The sequence below is a fragment of the Peromyscus maniculatus genome, chromosome 1 (genome assembly GCF_049852395.1).
Source record: "Peromyscus maniculatus bairdii isolate BWxNUB_F1_BW_parent chromosome 1, HU_Pman_BW_mat_3.1, whole genome shotgun sequence".
Lineage (NCBI taxonomy): Eukaryota > Metazoa > Chordata > Mammalia > Rodentia > Cricetidae > Peromyscus > Peromyscus maniculatus.
The window spans coordinates 141,807,810-141,831,001 of NC_134852.1; the positions used below are offsets into that span (position 1 = coordinate 141,807,810).

Consider the following 23,192-nt stretch of genomic DNA (forward strand, 5'->3'; position numbering starts at 1 on the left):
GCCAGTGGAGAGAGAGCGTGTGTCTCTCCTGGGGTTCCGTAGGCGGGAGTGGGCGGGGACTCTAGGGGGGTGTGCGAGGGGCGGATGAGCAGAGTGGGCGGGGCCCGAGCTCGCCCCACCCAGGGTGCCTGGCACCGAGGTTTAGCGGGCGGCCCAGCCTAGGACGAGGATGGCGGTGTCTGCGCTCCAGCTGTGGCGTGCCGGCGGGCTGGTGAGTGGGTTCGAAACGACCGTCTCGGGAGGTCCAGGCGACACTGATCCCTGGCGATGTCATCTTCTAGTGGCCTCGGGGAGCTCGGGGCCTGGGGACGGTCTTCTCAGACCTTTCACTGGCGGGACACCGCCATCTCGATTTCCTTCTGGATCGGTCCCAGCCTGCTTCGGCTTCTTTTGGGGAGGGCAGGTGCGGCAGCTAGTGGAAAGAAGTACGAGGCCGGTCTAGAAGCTTCGGCGGAACAAACACGCCTGGAATCGGAGTGCCACCTCTGCAATATGCCCTTTGCTAAGACCACTGAGTCTCAACAACCTGCAAAATCAAGGGTCCTTGGAAGCATTTTGCAGAAATGTCGCCTCTCTCGTGCCTCATTTCCCCGATGTTACCATATTTTTTTTATTTTATAATTTGATTTAATTTTACATATCACCCACGGATTCCCCTGTCCTCCCTCCTCCCGCACCCTACCCCCCCCGACCCCAGCCTACCCCCCATTCCCATCTCCTCCAGGGTAAGGACTTCCCTGGGGATTCAGCTCAGCCTGGTAGATTCAGTCGACCCAGGTCCAGTCCCCTCCTCCCTTCACCTAGGCTGAGCAAAGTGTGCCTGCATAGGCCCCAGGTTCCACACAGCCAGCTCATGCACTGAGGACAGGACCCGATCCCACTGCCTGGATGCCTCCCAGACAGTTCAGGTTAATCAACTGTCTCACTTATCCAGTTGGAGGCTCCTCAGCTATTGGTTCATAGTTCATGTGTTTCCACTAGTTTGGCTCACATTTTTTTTTTTAATGGTTAAAATCTAGGCCTAGTCGTCAAATCACGCTCTTCCCTTCATCAGCCCAGCTGGAAAAAAGCTGGAAGGGACCTCATATTCCTGGGACTTACTATTCAGGGAGAGAATTTCTTGTGCTTTATCTAACTGCTAGGACCTGAGCGGCCCCTTTGGAGGGACCTACCTTAGACTCTGGGGAGCCCAAGAGCCCATTCTAGTCCCCTTCCTCAAACTTGAACTGAGGCCAGCCTCTTGTCTCACCTGCATCTTTCTGGCCTCCCGTGGCTCCCTTGGACTTTCTCATCTTGGAATTAGACAGACACATAGCACAGTGCAGAAGATAAACTGTATTACGGAATAACAGAAGACACTCTTATCAGAGTGGACAATGGCCGAAAGAACCACTGTGCCAGTCTACATTTTTAGCTAGATATAATGCTATTTCTTCAGGTGCCTGAAATAGACAGCTTTCCTGGAGGGTGTTTTCCTGCTCTGGTGATTGATAAATTGGTTTGGATTAACTTTTAAGGGAAAGGAAATCCGATGCCTTTGCGGTGGCGGTGGTGGTGGTGGTGAACTGGAAAACCTCCAACTAGATAGTTATCTATTTTGTTGGGCAGCTGTCAAATCTCAAGCCAGATAAGACTCGGATCCCATTATTTTGGGAATAGAAATCAAAATCCTGCAGTATTCATTCCTGGTTTTACAAGCTGTTGATGAGGGAAAGGGTCCATCTTCAATGAACTTAAAGCTTGACAAAAATCTACATTTGTGTTTATTTTTGGCCCTTGTATCCACACAAACTGTTGACTCATTTGAAGTTCTTGTGTCAGGACTAGCATTGCCACACTTTCCTTTCCTGTCATACAGTCCTTTGGCCTCTTACAGCATGCTTCACAGACCTTTCATACATTTGGATACACTTGTGGTCGTGGGTATAAGTAGTTCCTTGGGACTTTATTGTTTCGCTTTTATATTTCCTTTGCATTTACTGCAAGGAATCAAAGGCTCTTCCGTTTCTTTAGTCGAATGCCTGGAGGCGGCACCTCTTTGTCTCACATTATAGATAATTAATGTTATTTGATTGTTTTACAAGTCTTGGGTCTTCAGTAAATTAATAAAGTTATGTTAGTGTGTTGTCACAAAGAATTAGCTGTAGGTTCTCATGATTATTATTTAATACTGTTTTGTAATTGTTGCTTAATAATAATGTAGCAAAGAAAATTGTCTGGGTTTTTTTCAATTTGATCCACTGTTTATGTAACCCTACCTGTTCTTTGGTGCTCTTCCAGCTTCCGATCTTACTTAATTTTTATAAACATCTTAACAAGTAGCAGCTTAATCTTGAGATGTAGAGATTTCATACAAAGGATTAGGAGGTAGCTTTGACAAAACCTATCATTGCTTCTCCTTCTTTGGAGATACCATAGAGGTATTTTGTTTGGATTTGTCCATTTATAGTTCTGAATAGGTTTTTTTTTTTACACAAATTAGCATATTTTACTAATTTTGACTAGCATGGTGGTTAATAAAGTAGATTCTGATGGCTAGCTGCTTGGATATAGAGCCCAGGCTCTGTGGTGTAACCTTAGCTAATTACTCTTTGAGTCTCAGTTTTCTGATCTGTAAAATGGAAAAAACTGACAGTACCAATTATGGGGTAGTTGTGAAGGCTAAATGAATTCTTATGTTCATGGAAGGCCCTTAGAAGAGCCCAGCGTCCACTCAGCTTTCAGTAAATGTCCTTGCTGTCCTGCATGAGGCACTGTGTGCTATATATAGCAAATGTAATATGGACTAAAACATGAATGGTCAAAAAGTTTGTTCTCAAGATTTTACAACTACATCTACCTAACCACATGCCATTTAGTTGTGGAACAAGTCCTAAGGGGTTCACAGTGTTGATGTAACCAATCGTCTTATTAAATAAGAAACACAGAAACAATGTAAAAGAGAAAGCCAAGAGGTCAGAGCTCAGAGCTAAAATCTCACCCTTCCTCCGGCTGTGTCCAAGCTTCCCGAAAGAGAGCTATTTCCTTGTGTGTCAGTCGTTTCCAAGTCATTCTGCCTTCTCATTGGTTGTAAACCCAAACACGTGACTGCCTCGTCACTGTCTGTATGTACAGCCCTCTAGGTCTTAAAGGCGTAAATTAGTCACAGATTTCTGCCCTTTCCTATATATCTGTTGCCCAAAGGATTACCCATAGTCCCAACTAATGTTCCTTTTGTTTATCAAAACATGGGCTTGTAGAGAACATTTATCTTCATCAGTATAGAAATGACAGATTTTTTTGCATATATAAATACATCTGTTTCCCAGTCTTTTTTTTTCCACTCAGATGCCAAGACCAATAATCATAAAAATCCTCTCTGGAAACTGTAATCTTCTCTCAGGATCATTGCGCATTAGCTGTCTTGGGCCTACACTGTATGGATTTCTTTCCTAAGGGCTAGACCAGGGTTTCTCAAATATGGCACTGATGGCATTTATAGCCAGCTCATTCTTTATTGTAGGGAACTGTCCTTTGTGTTATAAAAGATTTAGTGTCACCTCTAGCATCATAAGATACCAAGGTTATGAATTTGGGCTGCTAAAAATATCTCCAGAGATTGCCAGTAGTCTCCTGGAGGCAAATTCATCCATTGGAGAACCACTGGCATAAAACTGTATAATGCTATGTGGGAGTGGGTGACTTTTTCCTCATAACCTTGTAGGTAATAAGGTAAGACCAGGTTCTTACTCCAAAGAAAATCAAATGATAGTGTATTCTGACCCAAATATGGGTAACTATAGCCTTCAAAGATGGATTCAAGTATTTTTAAAGGACATGTTCCACTGTGGAAGAGATTACATGAACTTTGGTCGTCACAGAAGAAAGTCTTAAATAAGTACATTTACCAAGTACATTGGTGGAGATAATGAGGTAAGTAGGTTGCAGCAGACTTGAGAAATCTATCTGTAGCTTTCAAATACTGCCTTATAACGTTCTTTCCTTTCAGGCTGGTGGAAGGTAGTGGTCTAGTAATTTAACAGTGCACTCCAGAAGTTTGGTTTGTTTAATCATCTTTTGGACCAGTCACTGTTCTTCTTCTAGAAAATTAAGGCATTGTTAGGAACTCCTAGAGGCTAGAACAGAGAGCCCGAGACTTGGAGGGGAGAGAAAAGTTCAGTTTCAGTAGCTGTGAAGATCAACACTTCATATTGGATGCTTCTTATTCGTGTTCACGTAACAGGCACAAATTATTTGCCATAGATACAATCTTAAATTTTTACCATTGAGTTCTTCTGAATTGTTGAATTCTCATAAGCTACACCAATTCCTGGAATTTTTAAAGCCATAATTTGCTTAATTTCTTTCGAAGGCATGACAGTTTCTCAACATTCATTTCAAATAAATGTAGCTCTCCCTGCAGTTTTAAGAAGAAATAAAGCCAGGCATGGCTTCACATGTCTTTAATCTCAGCACTTGAGAGGCAGAGGCAGGCAGATCACTGAGTTTGAGGCCAGCCTGGTCTACAGAGTGAGTTCCAAGACAGCCAACATAGAGACACTGATGAAGAAGAAGAGATAGAAGAGGAAGGAGAAGGAGAAATCGAGATGAGTCTAGAGAGATGGCTCATGGTTAAGAGCGTGCACTGCTCTTCTGGGCTTGGTTCCCAGCAGTCAACACTGGGCAGTTTACTGGAATCTGCAACTCCAGCTCCAGGGGAGCCTGTTGTCCCTCCTGCTCTCAGCAGGCACCTGTACACAGGTGACGTGCACACAGGCACACGCGCACACACGTGCAAACACAAAATTTAACTACAAAAAGAAATATAGAGCCACACATACTCTTTAACGAGTTTGCCCTCACATTACTAACTAGAGTACAATATCACATTCAGGCAATTGTCGTGAGTGTGATCCACCCATTTGTCTCAGATCATCAGTTTGCTTATGTATATATGTGTAGTTCTGTAGAGTTTCATCACATCCTTATTTGTGTTTGCAGTACTCCAGTCAAGCTAAAGAGAATTCCCAGCAACACAAAGGTCTTTGTTGCCCTCTTATAATCTCACAGTACCCTTACTCCCCTCCCTGGTCCTTAATTCCTACCTACAACTGATCTCTTTTCTAGCTGTATAATTTTATTTCAACAATGTTGGGGAAACGGAATCATTTAGTAGCAGAGTCCATTTGGTGCTGAGTAGAATTCTGCTGTAAGAGATGGGTAAAATATTTTTTCTTCTACCCTTTAGATTCAGTGGCTAGCCTTGAGAATCAAAATTAAAAATACATATTAATAGTAATGAGGAGCTTATTTTGTATAAATAGCAAGTATGTAGCTGGTTAAGTGAACACATTTAAAGGCTTAAATAAGCTTTCCGAACCAGGATTTTCGTGGTTTAACTTTCCATAATTTTAGCTACCTGCAGTTAACTATGGTCTGAAAATATTAAATGGAAGATTTCAGAAATTAACAACTCAGTTTTAGTTGCATGTTATTCTGAATAACATAATAATCTGCCCAATCCATGACATGAGTCACTTCTCTGTCCAGCTACCTGTATATATGAAGTATATGCTACCCATTCATTAGATCTGACTTTTGCATTGTAGTGCCTGTGTTTGCATAAACCCATATTTTGCTTAATAATGGCTCTAAAGCATAAGAGTGTTCATATGAAGGAGGAAGCAGGGCATAAAACATGGAAAGACAGATTGATCTTAGTGCTGTATGACAATGTTTCTGAACATGTAAGAAAAATATCATGTGTACAATATGGGAAAAAAATGTGAGTTCCAAACTTGTACACAGATATTCATAGCAGCCAGAAGTGGAAACAATCCATATGACCTTGGTTGTGAAGGGCTAGTGTGGTGGTTTGAACAGGAATAGCCCCCATAGATGCTGGTGTTTGAATGCTTGGCCCATAGAGAGTGGCACTATTAGGAAGTGTGGCTTTGTTAGAGTAGTTGCGGCCTTGCTGGAGGAAGTGTGTCACTTTGGGGGCAGGCTTTGAGGTCTCAGCCAGTTTCCTTCTGCTACCTGCAGGTCAAACTGCAGAACTCTCAGCTCCTTCTCCAGCACCATGTCTGCCTGCATGCTGCCTAATGTTTCCCTCTATGAAGATAATGGACTAAACCCCTGAAACTATAAGCCATCCCCAATTAAATGTTTTCCTTTATAGGAGTTACCGTGGTCATGGTGTCTCTTCACAGTGATAGAAACCCTGACTAAACAGTCACCTGTGGTACACCACTACTGTGGTTAGGACCTATCTGGTCCCCCAGCATTGGTAGAATCATTTTTCCTCCTCTTTGAAACAGGGTCTCACTCTAGAGCCCTGGCTGTCCTGGGACTTGCCATGTAGATTAGGCTGCCTTGAGCTCACAGAACTCCACCTGCCCCCGCCTTCAAGTGCTCGTATTAAATGCATGTACCATCAGCCTGGCCTATTTTTTTTTTTTTTTAAGATGAAGACATCTGAAATTTAGCTTTCTAGGAGATTCCCTTGCCCAAGAAGAACCAGCAGCCTCTTGGAAATTTGACTGCCATAATCCCTATTCTATGGAGGTTTATGTCCATGAAGAAAATGTAAAGACCACTGACATTTATTTATGCAAACATCATCAAAAACTTTCTTATACCCAGGCATGGTGGTACACAGCTATAAATCCAGTACTTGAGAGACAGAGGCAGGAGGATTCCTGCAAGTTCAAGGCTAGTCTAGTCTACACAGTAAGTTTCAGACTAGCCAAAGCTAGTTAGTGAGATCCTATCTCAAAATTTAAAAACTAACAAAAATGTTTTTATTTTTTTAATTAATTATTGTGTATGAGTGTGTGATGTTTGTGTGGACATACATGTAGAAGTCTCATTTTTTTTGTAGGTTCTGGGAATTGAACTCAGTGTGTGATGTTTGTGTGGATGGACATGCATGTAGAAGTCTCACCTTTCATCTTTCTGTAGGTTCTGGGAATTGAACTCGGTGTGTGATATTTGTGTGGACATGGGTGTAGAAGTCTCTCCTTTCATCTTCCTGTAGGCTTGGGAATTGCTGGACTTGTGCAGCAAGCACCTTTACCCACTGAACCATCTTGCCAGCCCAAAGCCTTTCTTAGAAGTGGTCATTTCCTCCCTAAAAATCCATTCAAATTTCCTACAGAGATATATCTGTGTTCTCAGAAGTCAGTTTATTCCTTCTATGGTGTAGGTCCCAGGGATCAAACTCAGGTCATCAGGCAGGCATTGTGTGCCTGTTCCACCTGAGCCATCTCACTGGTCAGTGTCTGTGTTTTCCTCGAAAGCCCTGCCTACTTCCTTCTTTTTGTCAAAGGTAGGAATACTGTAGTCACACACACACCCCTTATCCCAGGGAGAAGGATTGATTCACAGGCTTGCACTGATGTCTGATATATACTTCGTGTGCGTGTGTGCGTGCGTGTGTGTGTGTGTGTGTGTGTGTGTGTGTGTGTGTGTGTGTGTGTGTTTTCAAAGGTGCAGCTGCTGGCTCATATGATATGTGCACACTTCTAAGAATTGCTAAGCTGTTTTCCAGGGCAGCTATATGAGTTCATATTCCCACCAGCAATGGTGGGTTTCATGTTCTCATTACCCTGGCCATTTGATGTCACTAATATTTTATTTCAGACATTCTGATAATGTGGTCTGTGGGTAGAAAATGATAGAAAACAGCAGGTATAGGAGCAATACTGGCTAAATTGATATTACATGATTTCTGCTAAAGACGGGCCAGAATGATCAGACATCCCCTGATAAGGAGTAGAAGAGAATCTTGTTCAGATATGAAAGATGATCAGATATCAAGTGGGGGTTCTGACTGAACTGACTTAGTGGGGTGCTTTTGCTAACACTGGACTTTACAAGGAGTTACATGAGTGACTCTAAGAGAAAGTATAAAAGCCTAACCTAAGGTGTTTGGCCAGACTAAGACAAAACCCTGCAAATTTTAGACCAGGTTTCATATTAGTTATCTGGGAGGACTTTTGCATGTAAGGAAGCCCAAACCTCATGGTGGGGTTCAGGTAGCTCTTTTGTCCTTAAGCTCCCCAGGTGACATGGACATGCACCCTCTGAATGTTTGGTACTCGAGCCTTCTGAAACAGACAGTAAAGAGATGAACAGAAGAGGCATACAAGTTTATTACAGACAAGAGGGAGTCAGGAAAGAGAGAATTCAGTAACTCGGGTTTCAGGGGCCGATACTTTAAGAAAACAGACTGTTGTCTCAGGCCTGTCTTAGGGAAACCAGGTATGTGGAAGGACTCATTGGAAAGGAAAGAAGGACCACAGTGAGCAGAAAGACTGTGCTGAGATATATCCAGGCTCAATACTATCTCCATCTCTCAGCATGCCTCCTTCTTACATGCCAGAATGTCCTTATCATAATGAGAACCTTTGTTTACTAAATATTGTGATTCTTTAGATCAGCTATAGCCAAACTTGTGGGCTACACTGGACAAAGAATGTCTTGGGCATACATTAAATCCAGCGGTGTCCAAGCTGGGTCCAGCAGTTGCAAAAGCATACATTTATTTTGCATGACATTGTCATCTATAGAGTTCTTGTTCAAGAACTCTCCTATGAAGCTTTAAAAACGTATTGCAGAAACACACATAACAGAGCTGGAGAGATCCTCAGTGACTGGGAGCACCTCTGCTCTTACGGAGGACCTGGGTTCAATCTCTAGCACCCATGTTCATGGCTTATAGCCACCTAAACTCTAGCTCCAGGAATCTGATACCTCTGCTTTTTTGGGCCCCTTACTCACTTGCACATGCCTACACACATAATTCAAAAATAAAAATAAACCGTGTGTGTGTGTGTGTGTGTGTGTGTGTGTGTGTGTGTGTGATAAAAAAATCTCACAATGTTTTAAATAAGTATTTGATTTTGGTATTGATCTGCATTCATAGCCATCTTGGGCTGCATGTGGCTCTTGGGCCATCGGTGGACGCTTATAAACCAAATATTTCTTATATGTCTGCTTTTAGTTTAAAAAAATTAAGCAGCAAATGACATGTTTTGTGTTAGATGATCCACATTTTGAATTTATCTGAAGTTTTCAAATGTTCTACTTTAAAAAAAAAAAAACAACAATACCCTTGTTTTAGCCTGTTGAGTAGCCTCAGTCAGAGGTGTCATCTATAGCAAAGCTCAGGTGTGTGACCTCCAAAATTAGTGATGTTCTCACAGTCAACTAAAAGCAAGTAAAACTAGAAGGTTTATTTGTGTTCCCTGCTTATGCCCTCTTCCCAGAGGAGAAGGAAGTGGGAAATGCTGGAAATTTTAGAAGACTGCGATAGTTCCCCTCCTCTGCAAAGTGTATTTTCCTAAATGCCCAATAGATATCTGAACCTGTGCGCGGTACCGATGTCTATAATGCCCTTTCTAGAGCATTATATGCCACACACGTCACTCTGTGCCCATTACTTTTGTGGCTTGAGATGCTACAGTAAAAGAAGGATGAATTTCTTTTTACTTCTTCACAGTTTCATGGATCATTTGTTTTTATTATAGATCCAAGCAACTTCAACATTTGTTTGGTTTTGTTTTTCTTTCCTTATTAAGGTAGGAACTGTAACCTTTCATTTAAAGGAAATACTAATTTCTTTGGCACATCCAAACTGCCTGGCTGACTTCTCTCAAACTTTAGGGCCATTATTAGAAAATGTAAGTTATTTAAACATAAGCACTGTTGTGATGTACATTATATTGGTAAGCTGTCATGTGCTATTTGTGCTCACTGAGAGGCTGGCTCTGGAGGCAAGGTTGTCTCCCCCACCTCTGTGACAGGGAGAGGGAAGAACAGCCCCGAAGTAAACACAGTTAGACGATAAGCCATTCCCAACCCAGGTTACTGCTGTTTATGCTATAATATAAAAACGCTTACAGTGAGACTAGGAAGAGGTGCGGCGGTGCTGGAGCTCATCCGTGGAGAGAACATGGATTCTTTCTCTCTGTGGAGGATTGCTGACCCTTTGGCCAGTTGATATCTGCTGGATGTTCGTAAGCACTTGATTGGATGTTCTCTGCCTGTTGCTTGCTATTTGTTCTTTTTCTTGAAAACGTTACCCAGCAGATATTCTGCTTTGTCCAAGACTCTCTCAGTCTGGAATTCTAGCTCCCTGTTTGAAGGGGATTCCCCAGTTCTTTCTCATAGGGGTTTGTAAACCACCTGATTTGATGACATTACTTTTTGTTTGTTTTCTCAATCAGGTTACTCCAGTGCCCAGTTTGATAATGTTTTGCCATCTGTCTCTTTATCTACTACTCACTATTTATTCTTTTACCTTTTGCTCCCTATCTACTTAATAAAGTCACTCATTGAAAACCAAAAGAACAGGTCCTATAGATCATTCTCTGAACTGCACAAAACAGCTGCCATATGGCCGACAGTCTGTTTGATAACCTGGCTGTCCACACAGTTATTAGTGGGCCAGCTGGACGAGTTAAGGTAATGGGAAACTTCGTTACTCAGTATGGTTTGCAATTTAAAACTGTATATGGTTTATTTCTGCAACTTTTCCATTTACTATTTTCAGACCACAGATCGAAAGAGTGTGGAAATCAAAACTACCGATAAAGGGGGAAGGGCAGGTCACTGAGAATGATTTTAGGGAGGTCAATGGACTCAAGGACAGTAGTAGCCTGGGGGTAAAATATATCTGAGCTCTGAGCCATACCAGTCTTATCCTACAGTTAATCTTCCTTGTTTGAAACAGTCTTGGGTGTGTTGAGGACCTTGCCTTATAAGGCATCCTCAGGGAAAGTCATTGTTCTCCTGACCATAGAGGGAGGGAAGTCAGTTATTGGGAAATGTTTCCAGAATAAACCAGTTTATCTAGTTTAATTATATATAACTTTTAAAAATTTCCAAGAAATAATTCTTAAATATTATGTTGAATGTGTTACCTAAAACTTATTTCTAGCATTTTATATGCACATTAAGAAGTTTCAACAGAGCCGGGCGAGGGTGGCGCACGCCTTTAATCCCAGCACTCGGGAGGCAGAGCCAGGCGGATCTCTGTGAGTTCAAGGCCAGCCTGGGCTACCAAGTGAGTTCCAGGAAAAGGCACAAAGCTACACAGAGAAACCCTGTCTCGAAAAACCAAAAAAAAAAAAAAAAAAAAAGAAGTTTCAACAGATCCTGGAGAGATGGCTCGGCAGTTAAGAGCACTTACTGCCCTTGCAGAGGGCCTGGGTTTTGTCCCCAGGGCCCAGCCACCTGTGACTTAAGGGATCTGACTCCCTCATCTGGCTGACATGGGATCCTATAAGCAAATATACTCATACAGGCTGCACATCTACACATAAACACAATTTTAGAGAATACGTTTTAACATTAAAATTTTTGTCAAGTTTTTTTTTTTTTTTTTTTTTTTTTTTTTTTTGGTTTTTTGAGACAGGGTTTCTCTGTAGCTTTGCACCTTTCCTGGAACTCACTCTGTAGCCCAGGCTGGCCTCGAACTCACAGAGATCTGCCTGGCTCTGCCTCCCGAGTGCTGGGATTAAAGGCATGTGCCACCACTACCCGGCCCATGTTGATATATATTATATCCATGGTTTGCCTTGATGGCTATGAAATACTGTATTGAATCAATATAGCACAAAAATTTAGCCATTTCTTCATTAATATTTAATTTACTTTAATTTTTTTATACTTTTGCTAACTTCACTGTATCCTTTGTACGTGTGTACTTGTACCTATGACTAAAGTAGAACTGTTATGTCTTACTATAAATATGGCATCTTAGTCTGTTTATAATGCTTTAACAGAGTGCCAGACAGTAGGCGACTTAGAGATCAGATATTTATTCTCTTATAGTTCTGAAGTCTGGTTAGGCCAAAAGCAACTCACCAACAGATTAGATTACCATACAACAAAGAAAGAGAACTATAGACCGATCTCCCTCATAAACATTGATACTAAAATACTGGCAAACAGACTCCAAGAACACATCAAAACAATTATCCACCATGATCAAGTAGGCTTCATCCCAGGGATGCAAGGGTGGTTCAACATACGAAAGTCCATCAATGTAATACACCATATAAACAAATTCAAAGAAAAAAAAAACCACATGATCATCTCACTAGATGCAGAAAAGGCATTTGACAAAATCCAACATCCCTTCATGATAAAAGTCTTGGAGTGATAAGGAATACAGGGAACATACCTAAACATAATAAAGGCAATTTACAGCAAGCCAACAGCCAACGTCAAATTAAATGGAGAGAAACTCAAAGCAATTCCACTAAAATCAGGAACGAGGCAAGGCTGTTTGCTCTCCCCATACTTACTCAGTATAGTACTTGAAGTTCTAACAGATTAGATTACCTTGTGTGGACTTCCTTGCTGAGAACCCTGTGACCTCACATGACTGACTCAGAGGGGAAGTGAGTGGAATACTGTTTAAAGTATCTTTTATAAGGTAGTATGGTTTCGATATAAAATGCCTTCACAGGCTTATGTGTGTGAACACTTGGTCTCCACCTGGCGATGCTGTTTTGAAAAGTTGTAGATCCTTTAGGAGTTCGAGACTAGTTGGAAGAAGTAGGTCTCCGGGGTGGCTTTGAAACGTGTAGCCTTGCCTGCTTCCTGTCCCATCTCTGCTTCCTGAGCCATCAAAACGTAAGCAAAGTTTCCTGTTTCTGTCACCATACCCACTGGCCACTCCCACCAGCACATCTTAGCGCTGCTATCTCGTGGAAGGCATCTTTAAACAGCGAGCCAAACAAAATACATCTTTTCTATTGCTTCTTGGAAGGTGTTTGGTAACAATGATGAGAAAAGTAACTAATACAAAGGCATTTGAGTCCATTCACAAGGGGGGAGTCCTTCGGCCTCATCCACCTCTAAGAGGCCTCACATCTTAATACCACCCTATCGCCACTGAGTTGTAATACATTTTCATCTTAGTTAAGTTTTAACTCTTGCATTTCAAAAGGGTTCACTTAAGGAAACTGGGCGAGGGGTAGTGAAAAAGAACTTTCACAACTCATTTATAAGTTATTCCAGACAAAGCTTTGCAAAAAAAAAAAAGAAAAGTTGCCCTTGATCTAGGAAAGGGAAGATAAGTTCTCAGCAGCATAAAGAGATTGTTGTTAAAGAAGGAGAAAATGTGGGTAAGAATGTTTCCAGTATTGTGAAATGATGTTTGTAAAGGTCAACATGGGATCTCAGCTGGAGGCAAAAAAAATAGATTTGTTGATAGGCTTGAACATCTGGTGACATGCTAGAACAAGTTTAGCACCATATTTTATCAGAAAAGCCAGGGGACAGGTATTGAGGCTGTGGTCAGATAGAGAGACCTTAAGAGGCAGCAGTAGTGAGTGACATCTCAGAGCAGATGCACAATAACATTGTGTGCAAGTGGGGGATTCACTGGATATGAGAAGAGGTCATGACCAGAATGTCACCTGAGTTGGCCTCTGGACTGAAATGTCCTAAGCTCCTGGTAGGTGTTGGATGGAAAGAATATTTGTGATGGACCTGGTACATCAGGGTAGTTGTCCAGGAGGGCAGAACAAGGGTCAAGGGTAGAAAGGGTACCTTTGGTAGCTTTCCTGAGTCTGAAGAGGAAGAGCCTCTCTTCATTGTCCTTCCCCCAAGAAGATAGCGCTGTAACATTCTCAAATTTTAGTGGAAAGTTCAGGGACCCTTCCTCCTTACTCTAGGAAGGGAGACTGTGCAAGAACAGTTTCAAGAGGAAAACAAAGTTCCCGTGCATCTAGGAAAGGGGAAAAGTGGTTTCAGCATCAGGAAAAGCAGACTTTCCTCATGCCCTGTGTCAGCAGGGGATAGACACAGATACACTTCTGGATCTGTCTCAGAGAGGTAGGAGCCAGGATGGCATGCAGGGCAGAAAAACAGTGGCTATAGGGATTTAGGACAAAATGCAACTATGTGTATTGAAATCTCTTTTTTTGCAAGTCTGACTGAGTCTTTGCAGGTCAACATGGCTTCTGCAATGTGTTCTTCGCCTTTCCTGGGCTAGAAATGCAGTTGGATATTGAAGCACTCTAGGAACATTTAAAACAACACTTCATTATGCTCAAGCATAGTGGAAAGGGGGTCCTAACTGACACAATGGATAAATGTAACATGAATAATAACAGATTTGCCAGAACATTCTACAGTCAAGCATTTTTAGCTTTCCAGCACCTTGAGCGCAGCATATGTGGCAGTGTAGTAAAAGTTTATAGACCTTTCCTCAAAATGTTTAAAATGCATAAAATAAAAGATACTGCATTATAAAGGAAATCAATTATAATGAAACAGTTATAAAATGTCTTAATGTGATTGAGCAGTGTGTGCTTTTTAAATACAGCCTAGCAGTCGTTCTAATAACCACTGTAATTTTGCCATAAGTGATGAACAAAAATATATTTCAAGATATTGGTACTAAATAGGTGTGATATGAAAATGGCTGTGATTTCTTTTGGCAGAGTCACATTTATTGCTAGTATTACCAAAATATGTTGCCCACATTCACACTTTTTTAAATGCTATATTTTTGTCAGCTGTTAATGAACTAAAGATGCCACTCCTCATCCTTCCCCAAGTTCATGGACTTGATCGTTCTAGCCGTAGTACATCAGAACTCTCCGGCCAGCTGTGTAGAAACGTATTAGACTGGAGCTAAGGAAAGGATTTGGCAAGACATAAATAACCATTATGCCATTTAAGTAACAATTGCTGCTCTGTACATAAAAAAAAAAAAGTGATGTGGTACAATGGCTTCTAGCTGTAGAAAATCATTTTGATGGAGTGGATACCAAAATGCAATGACTGTGGTCAATGCCAAAGCATAGGGGCATTAGAAAAATCAACAGTGAAATCCTAGTTGAGCGGCTAAAGGCAAGAGGAGGACAAATTTCCTTTCCTTTATTATCAACTACCAAGAGACTAAAGATCTCGCTCTTGATGCTTTGGCCAGAAATGGATTCTATTCACAACACTTAGTCTTCGTGTTTTATGATGACTGTATACCGTTTTGAACTTTTTAAAAGCTCATTTGCCTGTTATCTCCTCTGGAACCTGAAGTCATTGTTGGTGGGTTGAACTGGTGTGTGCTTTGTCAGCAGTGATATCGAGACTAAGAGGGCTCATGACTGTGTCAGCAGGAAAAATAGGTATTATGGTAAGACCCACTGGCTTCTTAAGTTTCTCTGCGGTGGGCTTTCTTTTAAAGATCAACTTAGGTACAAAGGTGATATATTGACTAAGAGACAGAAAGAATTCTGTAGTGGGCTCAGTGAAGTAAATAACCTCCCCTAGAAATGAGAAATGTAGGCCAGTGTATTGCAGGTTTTGAAATGGATAGGCGAGTTTCACAGGCGGTTTATGGAGGTAGTTGGCTCATTCTTTCATTCTTTGGACTATATATCGAGGGCACAATCCAAGACTCCATCACCAGCACTGAGCAAAATTGCCCTGTATTTATTTCTCCCCCACTCCCATATTTCCACTTCTCCATCCTTTCCTCCTTGAGCCGGCTGCTACACCTTGCCTTCCTTGGCTATTAGCAGCATTCCTTCCCAGCTGGAGCCCCTTTGCGCTTCCCATTTCCTGTTCCTTTTTCTCCTTATCTGTCTCATCAAGAGGAAAATAATGTGTTTCACCCCCTCTTTCTTCTCAATCTAAAGTTCTTGTCACAATTCTGATTTTAATGACAAAGGGTGTTATTTGGGCAACTTTTCCCTAAACTATTTTCTAATTCTGAAAACAAAACAAAACAAAAACGAACTAGAAAAAAAAAAAGTAGCAACACATGTTTTTCTTCCCTGGCCTATGGTTCTGTTGCCCAGGTGGATCCTAAGCAGAATATGTTTGTACTTCAGCATACAATTACAAAGAATCAGTGACATGCAACAAAGATTGATGATGGGTTCAAACAGAGTGGTTCTGTGTCTTTTTCCCTGAGCTAGTGAATGTATGAACAAAACACCGAGAGAGTGCGCGTCACCATAGTGATGTTACATTTGTTAAGGGGTTGGACCACTCCAACAGAGAAGCCCGAAGATGGCAGTGTCTTAGTGTTTTTATTGCTGTGAAGAGACACCATGACCACAGCAACTCATATAAGAAAAACATTTAATTGGGGTGACTCGCTTTCAGTTTCAGAGGTTCAGTCCATTTATCATGGCGGGGAGCATGGCAGCATGCAGGCGGACATGGTGCTGAGGAATAGCTTAGAGTACTATATTTTGCAGGCAATAGGAAGTCGACTGAGACACTGGACTGTATCCTAAGCATAGGAAACCTCAAAGTCCACTCCCACAGTGACACACTTCCTCCAACAAGACCATGCCCACTCTAACAAAGCCACACCTCCTAATCATGCCACTCCCTATGAGATCATGGGGGCCAATCACGTTCCAACTGCCACAGCCAGCACTGGCAGCCAACAGTTGGTATTCTTACTACCATCTCCAACAGTACTGCCGCCACACAACTGGACTCTAAGTAGCTGTAGTAGAACTAGTCACGGTGTTTATTGAGCGCCTACTAAATGACACTGTGATAAACCTTTTACATAGGTTGTTTTATTAATCCTCACAAGACTCCAAGAATTTACCTGCGTTTTACAAGAATAGAAACTAAGATTGTTAGAGATTTTACCTGAGACATTAAAAAAAAAAAATCACTTGTACTCCTCTTGGTCATTGTTCCATTGTTGTGAAAAGACACCATGACCAAGACAACTCTTATAAAAGACAGCATTTAATTAGGGGGTTGCTTATCATTTCTGAGGCTTAGTCCGTTGTCATCATGGCAGGGAAAATGGTGGCAGGCAGGCACCCAAGCAGGCAGGCAGGCAGGCAGGTAGGTGTGATGCTGGAGAATACCTGAGAGCTACATCCTGATCTGCAAGCAGACAGAGAGAGCCTGGGCCTGACATGGGTTTTTAAACCTCAGTGCCCATCCCCCAGCAGCACATGTCCTTTCTCAAGGCCACACTTACTCCAGCAAGGACACATCTCCTAACCTTTCCAATCAGTTCCACTCCCTGGTGACTAAGCATTCAAATATATGAGCCTATGGGAGACATTCTTATGCAAACCACCATACCCTCCAAAAACAATGAAATCACTTGCCAAAATTGCATGTCCAAAGTTAAGATTTAAGCCTAGTTCCTTTAGACTCCAAAGCCTGTTTCCTTAAGCCTTGTCCTGCCTACCTTGTCTCCCCATCCTGACAGTGGTTAGTCAGAGACAACAGGGGTATTGTACTCCTGTAGATGTAACCAACCGTCTTATTAAAATAAGAAACACAGAACCAATGTGAAAGGGAAAGCCGAGAGGTCAGAGCTCAGAGCTAAAATCTCACCCCCTGCAGTGCTCCTAGCTTATCCAAGAAGTTGGTGAAGTGACAAATGTGCTCAGAGAACAAGTCTAGAGACTTGATTCCTCCATGGCTAAAGGTTAGCTAGGCCCAGCGAGATGGCTCAGTGTTGGGAACAGGTCTGGGAAGCCAGACACATCTTTAGTCCCAGGAGGCAGAGACAGGCCGAATCTCGGTGAGGTTTTTTATTTTGTTTTGTTTGTTTGTTTGTTTAATCATTTGAAGTGGGAAGCCCACTTCATTCATTCATTCATTCATTCACTTATTTATTTATTTATTTATTATGTATACAGTGTTCTGCCTGCATGTATGTCTGTATGCCAGAAGTGGGCACCAGATCTCATTATAGATGGTTGTGAGCCACCATGTGGTTGCTGGGAATTGAACTCAGGACCTCTGGAAGAGCAGCCAGTGTTCTTAACCTCTGAGCCATCTCTCCAGCTCCCTCTGTGAGTTCCAGCATAGCAGGAGCTATACATAGAGACCCTGAGGAGAGGAGGGAGGGAGGAAGAGATGGAAGGAGGGCACTGCTGTGCTTTTTCAGAGGACCCAAATTCAATTGCCAGCACCCACATCAGTTGGCTCATAACTGCCTGTCACTCTGGCCCCAGGGGGATCAGACACCTCTGGCCTTTGTGGGCACTGGCTCTCATGTGCGCATACCTACACACAGACCACACACACACATACACAGAATTAAAAATAAAAATAAATATTTAATTAGAGAGTTATTTAGAGTAGCTCATTGATGGATAAAGGAGTTACCATACAATATTCATTTGTGTTTAAAAGACAGTGAATTTTAAAATGTACTAAATTCAGCTCTCTTATTTTGAAATATAGATGTAGGATATAAGAAACAGTGATGGGACTAGAGAGATGGCTCGGTGGTTAAGAGTGGTTACTGTTCTTGCAGAGGACCCGGGTTTAGTTCCTAGCACCCATATCATGCGGCTCACAACCATCAAGATCTTTAGATCCAGGGCACCCAATGCCCTCTTCCACTGGCACTGGCACAGATGTGGTATAAATAAACTCACATAGACATAAACACACATACATATAAGTACATCTTAAGAATGCATGATAAAGTTATCCCCAAAGAAACTAACGTTCAAATTGCTTCCTCCTATGTGTTATGTCCCTTCTTCTATTGCAGCCGTTCCTAAAGCTACGAAGAAACTTCCCAACTGGCTTGTCTTCTTGGAAAATTCCTCGTGTCCTAAAATCCTCGCAGCCAGAAGCTCAACTCAGTATAACAAATAACGCACTGCCCTTTGCACCTCTGCAGACCTTTTCTGATGAGGAAATGATGATGAAGAAAATAGGTCAGTAAATTTCTCAACTTCATCCCGTTAGCCCTCTGGTTATGGGTTGGGTCTACAATGGGAAACTATACAAGACAGCCTGGAAGATATGTTGATCTCTGTTGTCTTTGCTCTGTTTGGGGGTTGGGGGGGGGGGCTTGAAGGGAGTTTGTTTATTTTTGAAACAGGATCTTGCTATGTTGCCCACACTGGTCTCAAACCCCTGGGCTCAAGTAACCTTCTTATCTCAGCCTCCAAAGTAGCTGGGATTTACAGTCCTGAGAGTGGAATTTTTCATACAATTTTTTGAAAAAAAAAAAAAGGTAAATATACCAATATAAAAACAACAGCAGAATAAAAGGCTAGGTTACAGATTAAGGCTTCCCCATCCCTGTTCCCTGATTCTCCAGTTCTTCCCAGAAGCTGCTTCATTGCCAGTCTCTTATATAGCCCTGGAGGGAAGGACATGGTGCTAACCGTTCTACAATGCACAGGGCAAGCATCACCACAACAAAGACCTGCCTGCCTGTCCTGCCCCAGAACATTCTTAGTACTAGACAGAGAAACCTTCCTGTGTGTGGCCATGCAGCTATTAAAAGATGTTAGATGGGCAATGTGCTGATGGAGAAAGAGAACCAAGGTATAAGTAGGGAGACAACAGATATCTGGCATGGTGATGCATGCCTTTAATCCTGGCATTCCAAAGGCAGAAGCAAGCAGATCTATGTGAGTTCAAGATCAGCTTGGTCTCATAGGGAGTTCCAGGACAACCAGGGCTTCACAGTGAAATTCTGTCTCAAAAAAATTGTAATAAAAGGATAAGAGGAGGAGAAGGAAAGTGAGGAGAGGGTTGACTGTGTCTTCTGGCTGCTTTGTGTAAGAGAAGGAAACCGATAGGCAGAGTGTCTAGACAGAGCTGTACAGAAGGCTAAAGGGAGCTTTCAGGAGTATACAAGTTTAAAATGGTTACCTTTGGGGAAATGAACTGAAAATCCAAGACAGGAGAATAAGGCTTTCACTTTTCATTTTGTGCCTACCATATTATTTTTATATATTTTTAAAATTTTTTTATTTTTTTCGAGACAGGGTTTCTCTGTGTAGCTTTGCACCTTTCCTGGAACTCGCTTTGGAGACCAAGCTGGCCTCGAACTCACAGAGATCCGCCTGGCTCTGCCTGCCGAGTGCTGGGATTAAAGGCGTGTGCCACCACCGCCTGGCTTATTTTTATGTTTTTGCTCTGAAGGGGATTAGGGGATTGCTTTTTCTGTATTTAAAGAAGGAAGTTCTAATTTCTATTTTGAAAGAGAAAAGACTAAATATAGTCATGTGTATTTTAATTTATTGGTTAAAAAGTAGAAGTTTATCAACAAACTGTTAATGAGCTATTTTCTTTCTTAAAGCTATCTGTTTTATTACTTAAACATAGATTTACCAGCAATTCTTTTTCTACCACAGTCAAAAAATTTGCGCAGGAACAAATTGCTCCTCTGGTTTCAACTATGGATGAAAATTCAAAAATGGAGAAGTCAGTGATACAAGGATTATTTCAACAAGGGGTATATGTTTCATAATTCTCATTTCAAACTTTTTATTATTTAAATTTGTTCACACAATGTATTTTTATCCTATTCTTTTCCCTCCCCCTGCTCCTCCCAGGTCTCCCCCCACCTCCCTAACCACCTAGCTTCACGTTCTTTCCCTCTCAAAAAACAAAACAAAACAAAAGACAAAAGATACCCATACAAAACGAAAAGCACACAAATAACACCAAGTCCATTTTGTGTTGGCCCAATTACTTTTAAATACATTTTATATATTAAAATATATGCAGACTTTTCAATTGAGAGGTTATGATAAGCAAAGAGAATTCCTCACTCCTAGTCATAAGTATCTGTGTTTCTTTTCAGTTAAGGTTTTAGTTGATTTTATACAGTTAAAGGTTTTTAACTGAACTGATATTTTAAATTGTAAAACATCCTATAGTGCCGAGGGCAGCTGCAACAAAGAACTGGCTAGCTCCATCCAACAATTACATCATAGACACTGTGTGTGGTTTCTTGTGTGTGTGGCAGTCTTAAAGCACTTCTGTTATCTGAGTTCCACATTAACCAGATTTCCAGCTTTGTAATTCACATAGCCCTTCCTTGAGAGTCTGACATAGAAAATAGATTATAGTAGAATTAATCTGGACATGAGTGGGGTGTTGTCAGTGTGGAAACTCCAAGGAAGAACGTCTTAAAAGTCACCATACTAAGCCAGGCAGTGGTGGCACATGCTTTTAATCCCAGCACTTGGGAGGCAGAGGCAGGAGGATCTCTGTGAGTTCAAGGCCAGCCTGGTCTACAGAGTGAGTTCCAGGACAGCCAGGGCTACACAGAGAAACCCTGTCTTAAAAAACCAAAGCAAAACAGTCATCATACTTATTCCTGTGTCTCCCTTCTCTAGGTGCAAATAGATTTTTTTTTTTTAATACTAAGGATGCGCCAGAATTAGTCACTCTGTTCGGCACTACCTCCCTTGTCTTGTCTGTCACCTTACTGAAAAGTGACTTTTGGCACTTAGCCGTATAATTTAATTTCTCCTTGCTTTAATGGGATCAGCTTTTGATAATTTTGCTAACTTTCTGTTATCAATGAAACACTTAGGAAAATGGAATCCTGTATGGAGACATACTGAACCACACAGAAGCCTAGTGTGTAAGACAAAGGCCCCATGGTTTATCTTCCAGCTCAGTTCTGCTCTCATCATTGACAGACTCTCTGGCTTCTGTGGGGAGACCTTTGGTGGTCTCACAGTTTGAAAATTGCTCTCCTGTGGTAGTAGTTCTTGTATTCGAGGCCATGTGCACTCACTGTCCACCTCCATAAACTGCTCTTATAGTAGCTCACCTGCCTCCTGACTCTACAGTCCAGTGTCAGTCACCTGCCACATATTTTCAGTTAAAGAGCACTAGTGACTTTTCTAGAGAAGCAGTGTTGCTAACAATTGCTCACGATGGGAAATCCCTTTCACTTCTGTCACACCGCAGCTTTCATCCTTCCTGTATGTGCCTTCATGTCAGCTACATCATCAACCTGAAACATGTAGCCAGAGTCCTAACTCACTCAGCAGTGCTATTCTAGGAGAGCCCAGAGAGAAAGGGAGCATCATCCCTTCGGCTACCAGATGCAGGTCTTGAGCCATTTGTATATGTCATGTTCCTTTCCTAAAATAAGGACAATTACACACACATAGAGCAGGACTAAGGATATTTCATGTCCCTGACGTAGGCGCTGAGATAAAATGGCCACCTATTGGGAAGCCTTGGCTAACACTTGGTCTTGTGTGTCAGCACCTGTGATTTGTTAGTGTGTCACTCAAATACTACCACGTGTTGTCTGCTCCCCATCTTGGACTTGCCAAAGTGGCCCCAAATGGATGATTGTGTAGTCATTGTCTCGACTGAAAAGGTCAAGTAGAAAGGCTTGCTTAGCAGATACTGTGCCAACTAGAGCTGTAGACAGGTCCACTGGGAGCTGGTTACTCTTGTGCATTCGCTTATTACATCAAATCAGTGTACAGGAGCCTGTGCTGACATCCCAAGACATCCCATGCAGTCCTTAATAAGAAAGACCATCAGATCATGCTTACCTTTCCTTATTCAAGGCATGTTGTGTCTTTGTTATCCCAGGCCCAAAGTGGGGGTGGGGGAACACATCGAGCATAAATTTCATCCTTCTCAAAAAAAAAAAAAAGCAAACCAAAAAAACCTAGGGTTTTTTAATAGACTGTTGTTTATAGCAAAATAGCTATATCAAATTAAACTCTCTCTATTTATAAATATATTATTATTAATAATAATAAATTAAGCTATATAAAATTAAAAATTTTAAAGTTCAGAATATATATGACGGGCCGTGACTGTAGCTCGGGTGGTGGTAAAGTGCTTGCCTAGCATAAGGGGCCCCAGGTCATTTTTGTGTTTACAATTTATTTTTGAATTTTTACTTGCAAGAAGTTTCCCAGTCTAAACGGCGTTCCTGACCTGTCTCCTCTCTCCTCTCTGTCATTGCTTTAGCTGATGGGCATTGGAATTGATGCTGAACATGGAGGCACAGGCGCTTCCTTTTTCTGCTCCGTCATAGTGATCGAGGAGCTGGCCAAGGTGGACGCATCTGTGGCCCTTCTGTGTGACATCCAGAACACAATAGTCAACAACCTGTTTAAAAAACTCGGCACAGAAGAACAGAAGGCTACCTATTTGCCTAAACTGGCTACAGAAAAAGTGAGTTGAAATGACTTGTTGAGATGGATTGAGTCTGAGTTTACAATATTTTCAGGAGAAAAGTAACTGCGATATTGACTTTAATTACGCGAGACCACAATGCAGCGCCATCAATCAACCAAGCAAGGCTCGATAAATTGCTGCTACCGGAGAAATACATTCTACGTCTCATTTATCATGTGGAAATTTAGGAAATAATCATCAGACAATTCCTTTTAGCTAGGCATGGCAGTGCATGCTTGTAATCCTAGTACTCAAAGGCTGAGGCAAGAGGGCTG

The 23,192-nt window shown here is 41.8% G+C and overlaps 1 protein-coding gene across 2 annotated transcripts in view; it reads left to right on the top strand.

Annotated features, from left to right (window-relative positions):
- The first annotated feature begins 8 nt into the window (after nucleotides 1-8).
- The window catches only part of Acadsb (acyl-CoA dehydrogenase short/branched chain), a 42,441-nt gene continuing 19,257 nt past the window's right edge, over nucleotides 9-23,192 (top strand). Inside the window, exons 1-4 of one of the 2 annotated variants that reach the window (XM_006976963.4) lie at nucleotides 9-211; nucleotides 18,503-18,671; nucleotides 20,106-20,206; nucleotides 22,708-22,914. In XM_006976963.4, coding sequence (XP_006977025.1) covers nucleotides 170-211; nucleotides 18,503-18,671; nucleotides 20,106-20,206; nucleotides 22,708-22,914 — 519 coding nt within the window. In that variant the 5' untranslated portion in view covers nucleotides 9-169. The remainder of the gene's footprint in view (nucleotides 212-18,502; nucleotides 18,672-20,105; nucleotides 20,207-22,707; nucleotides 22,915-23,192) is intronic. The other variant, XM_076553864.1, reaches the window with a different exon arrangement.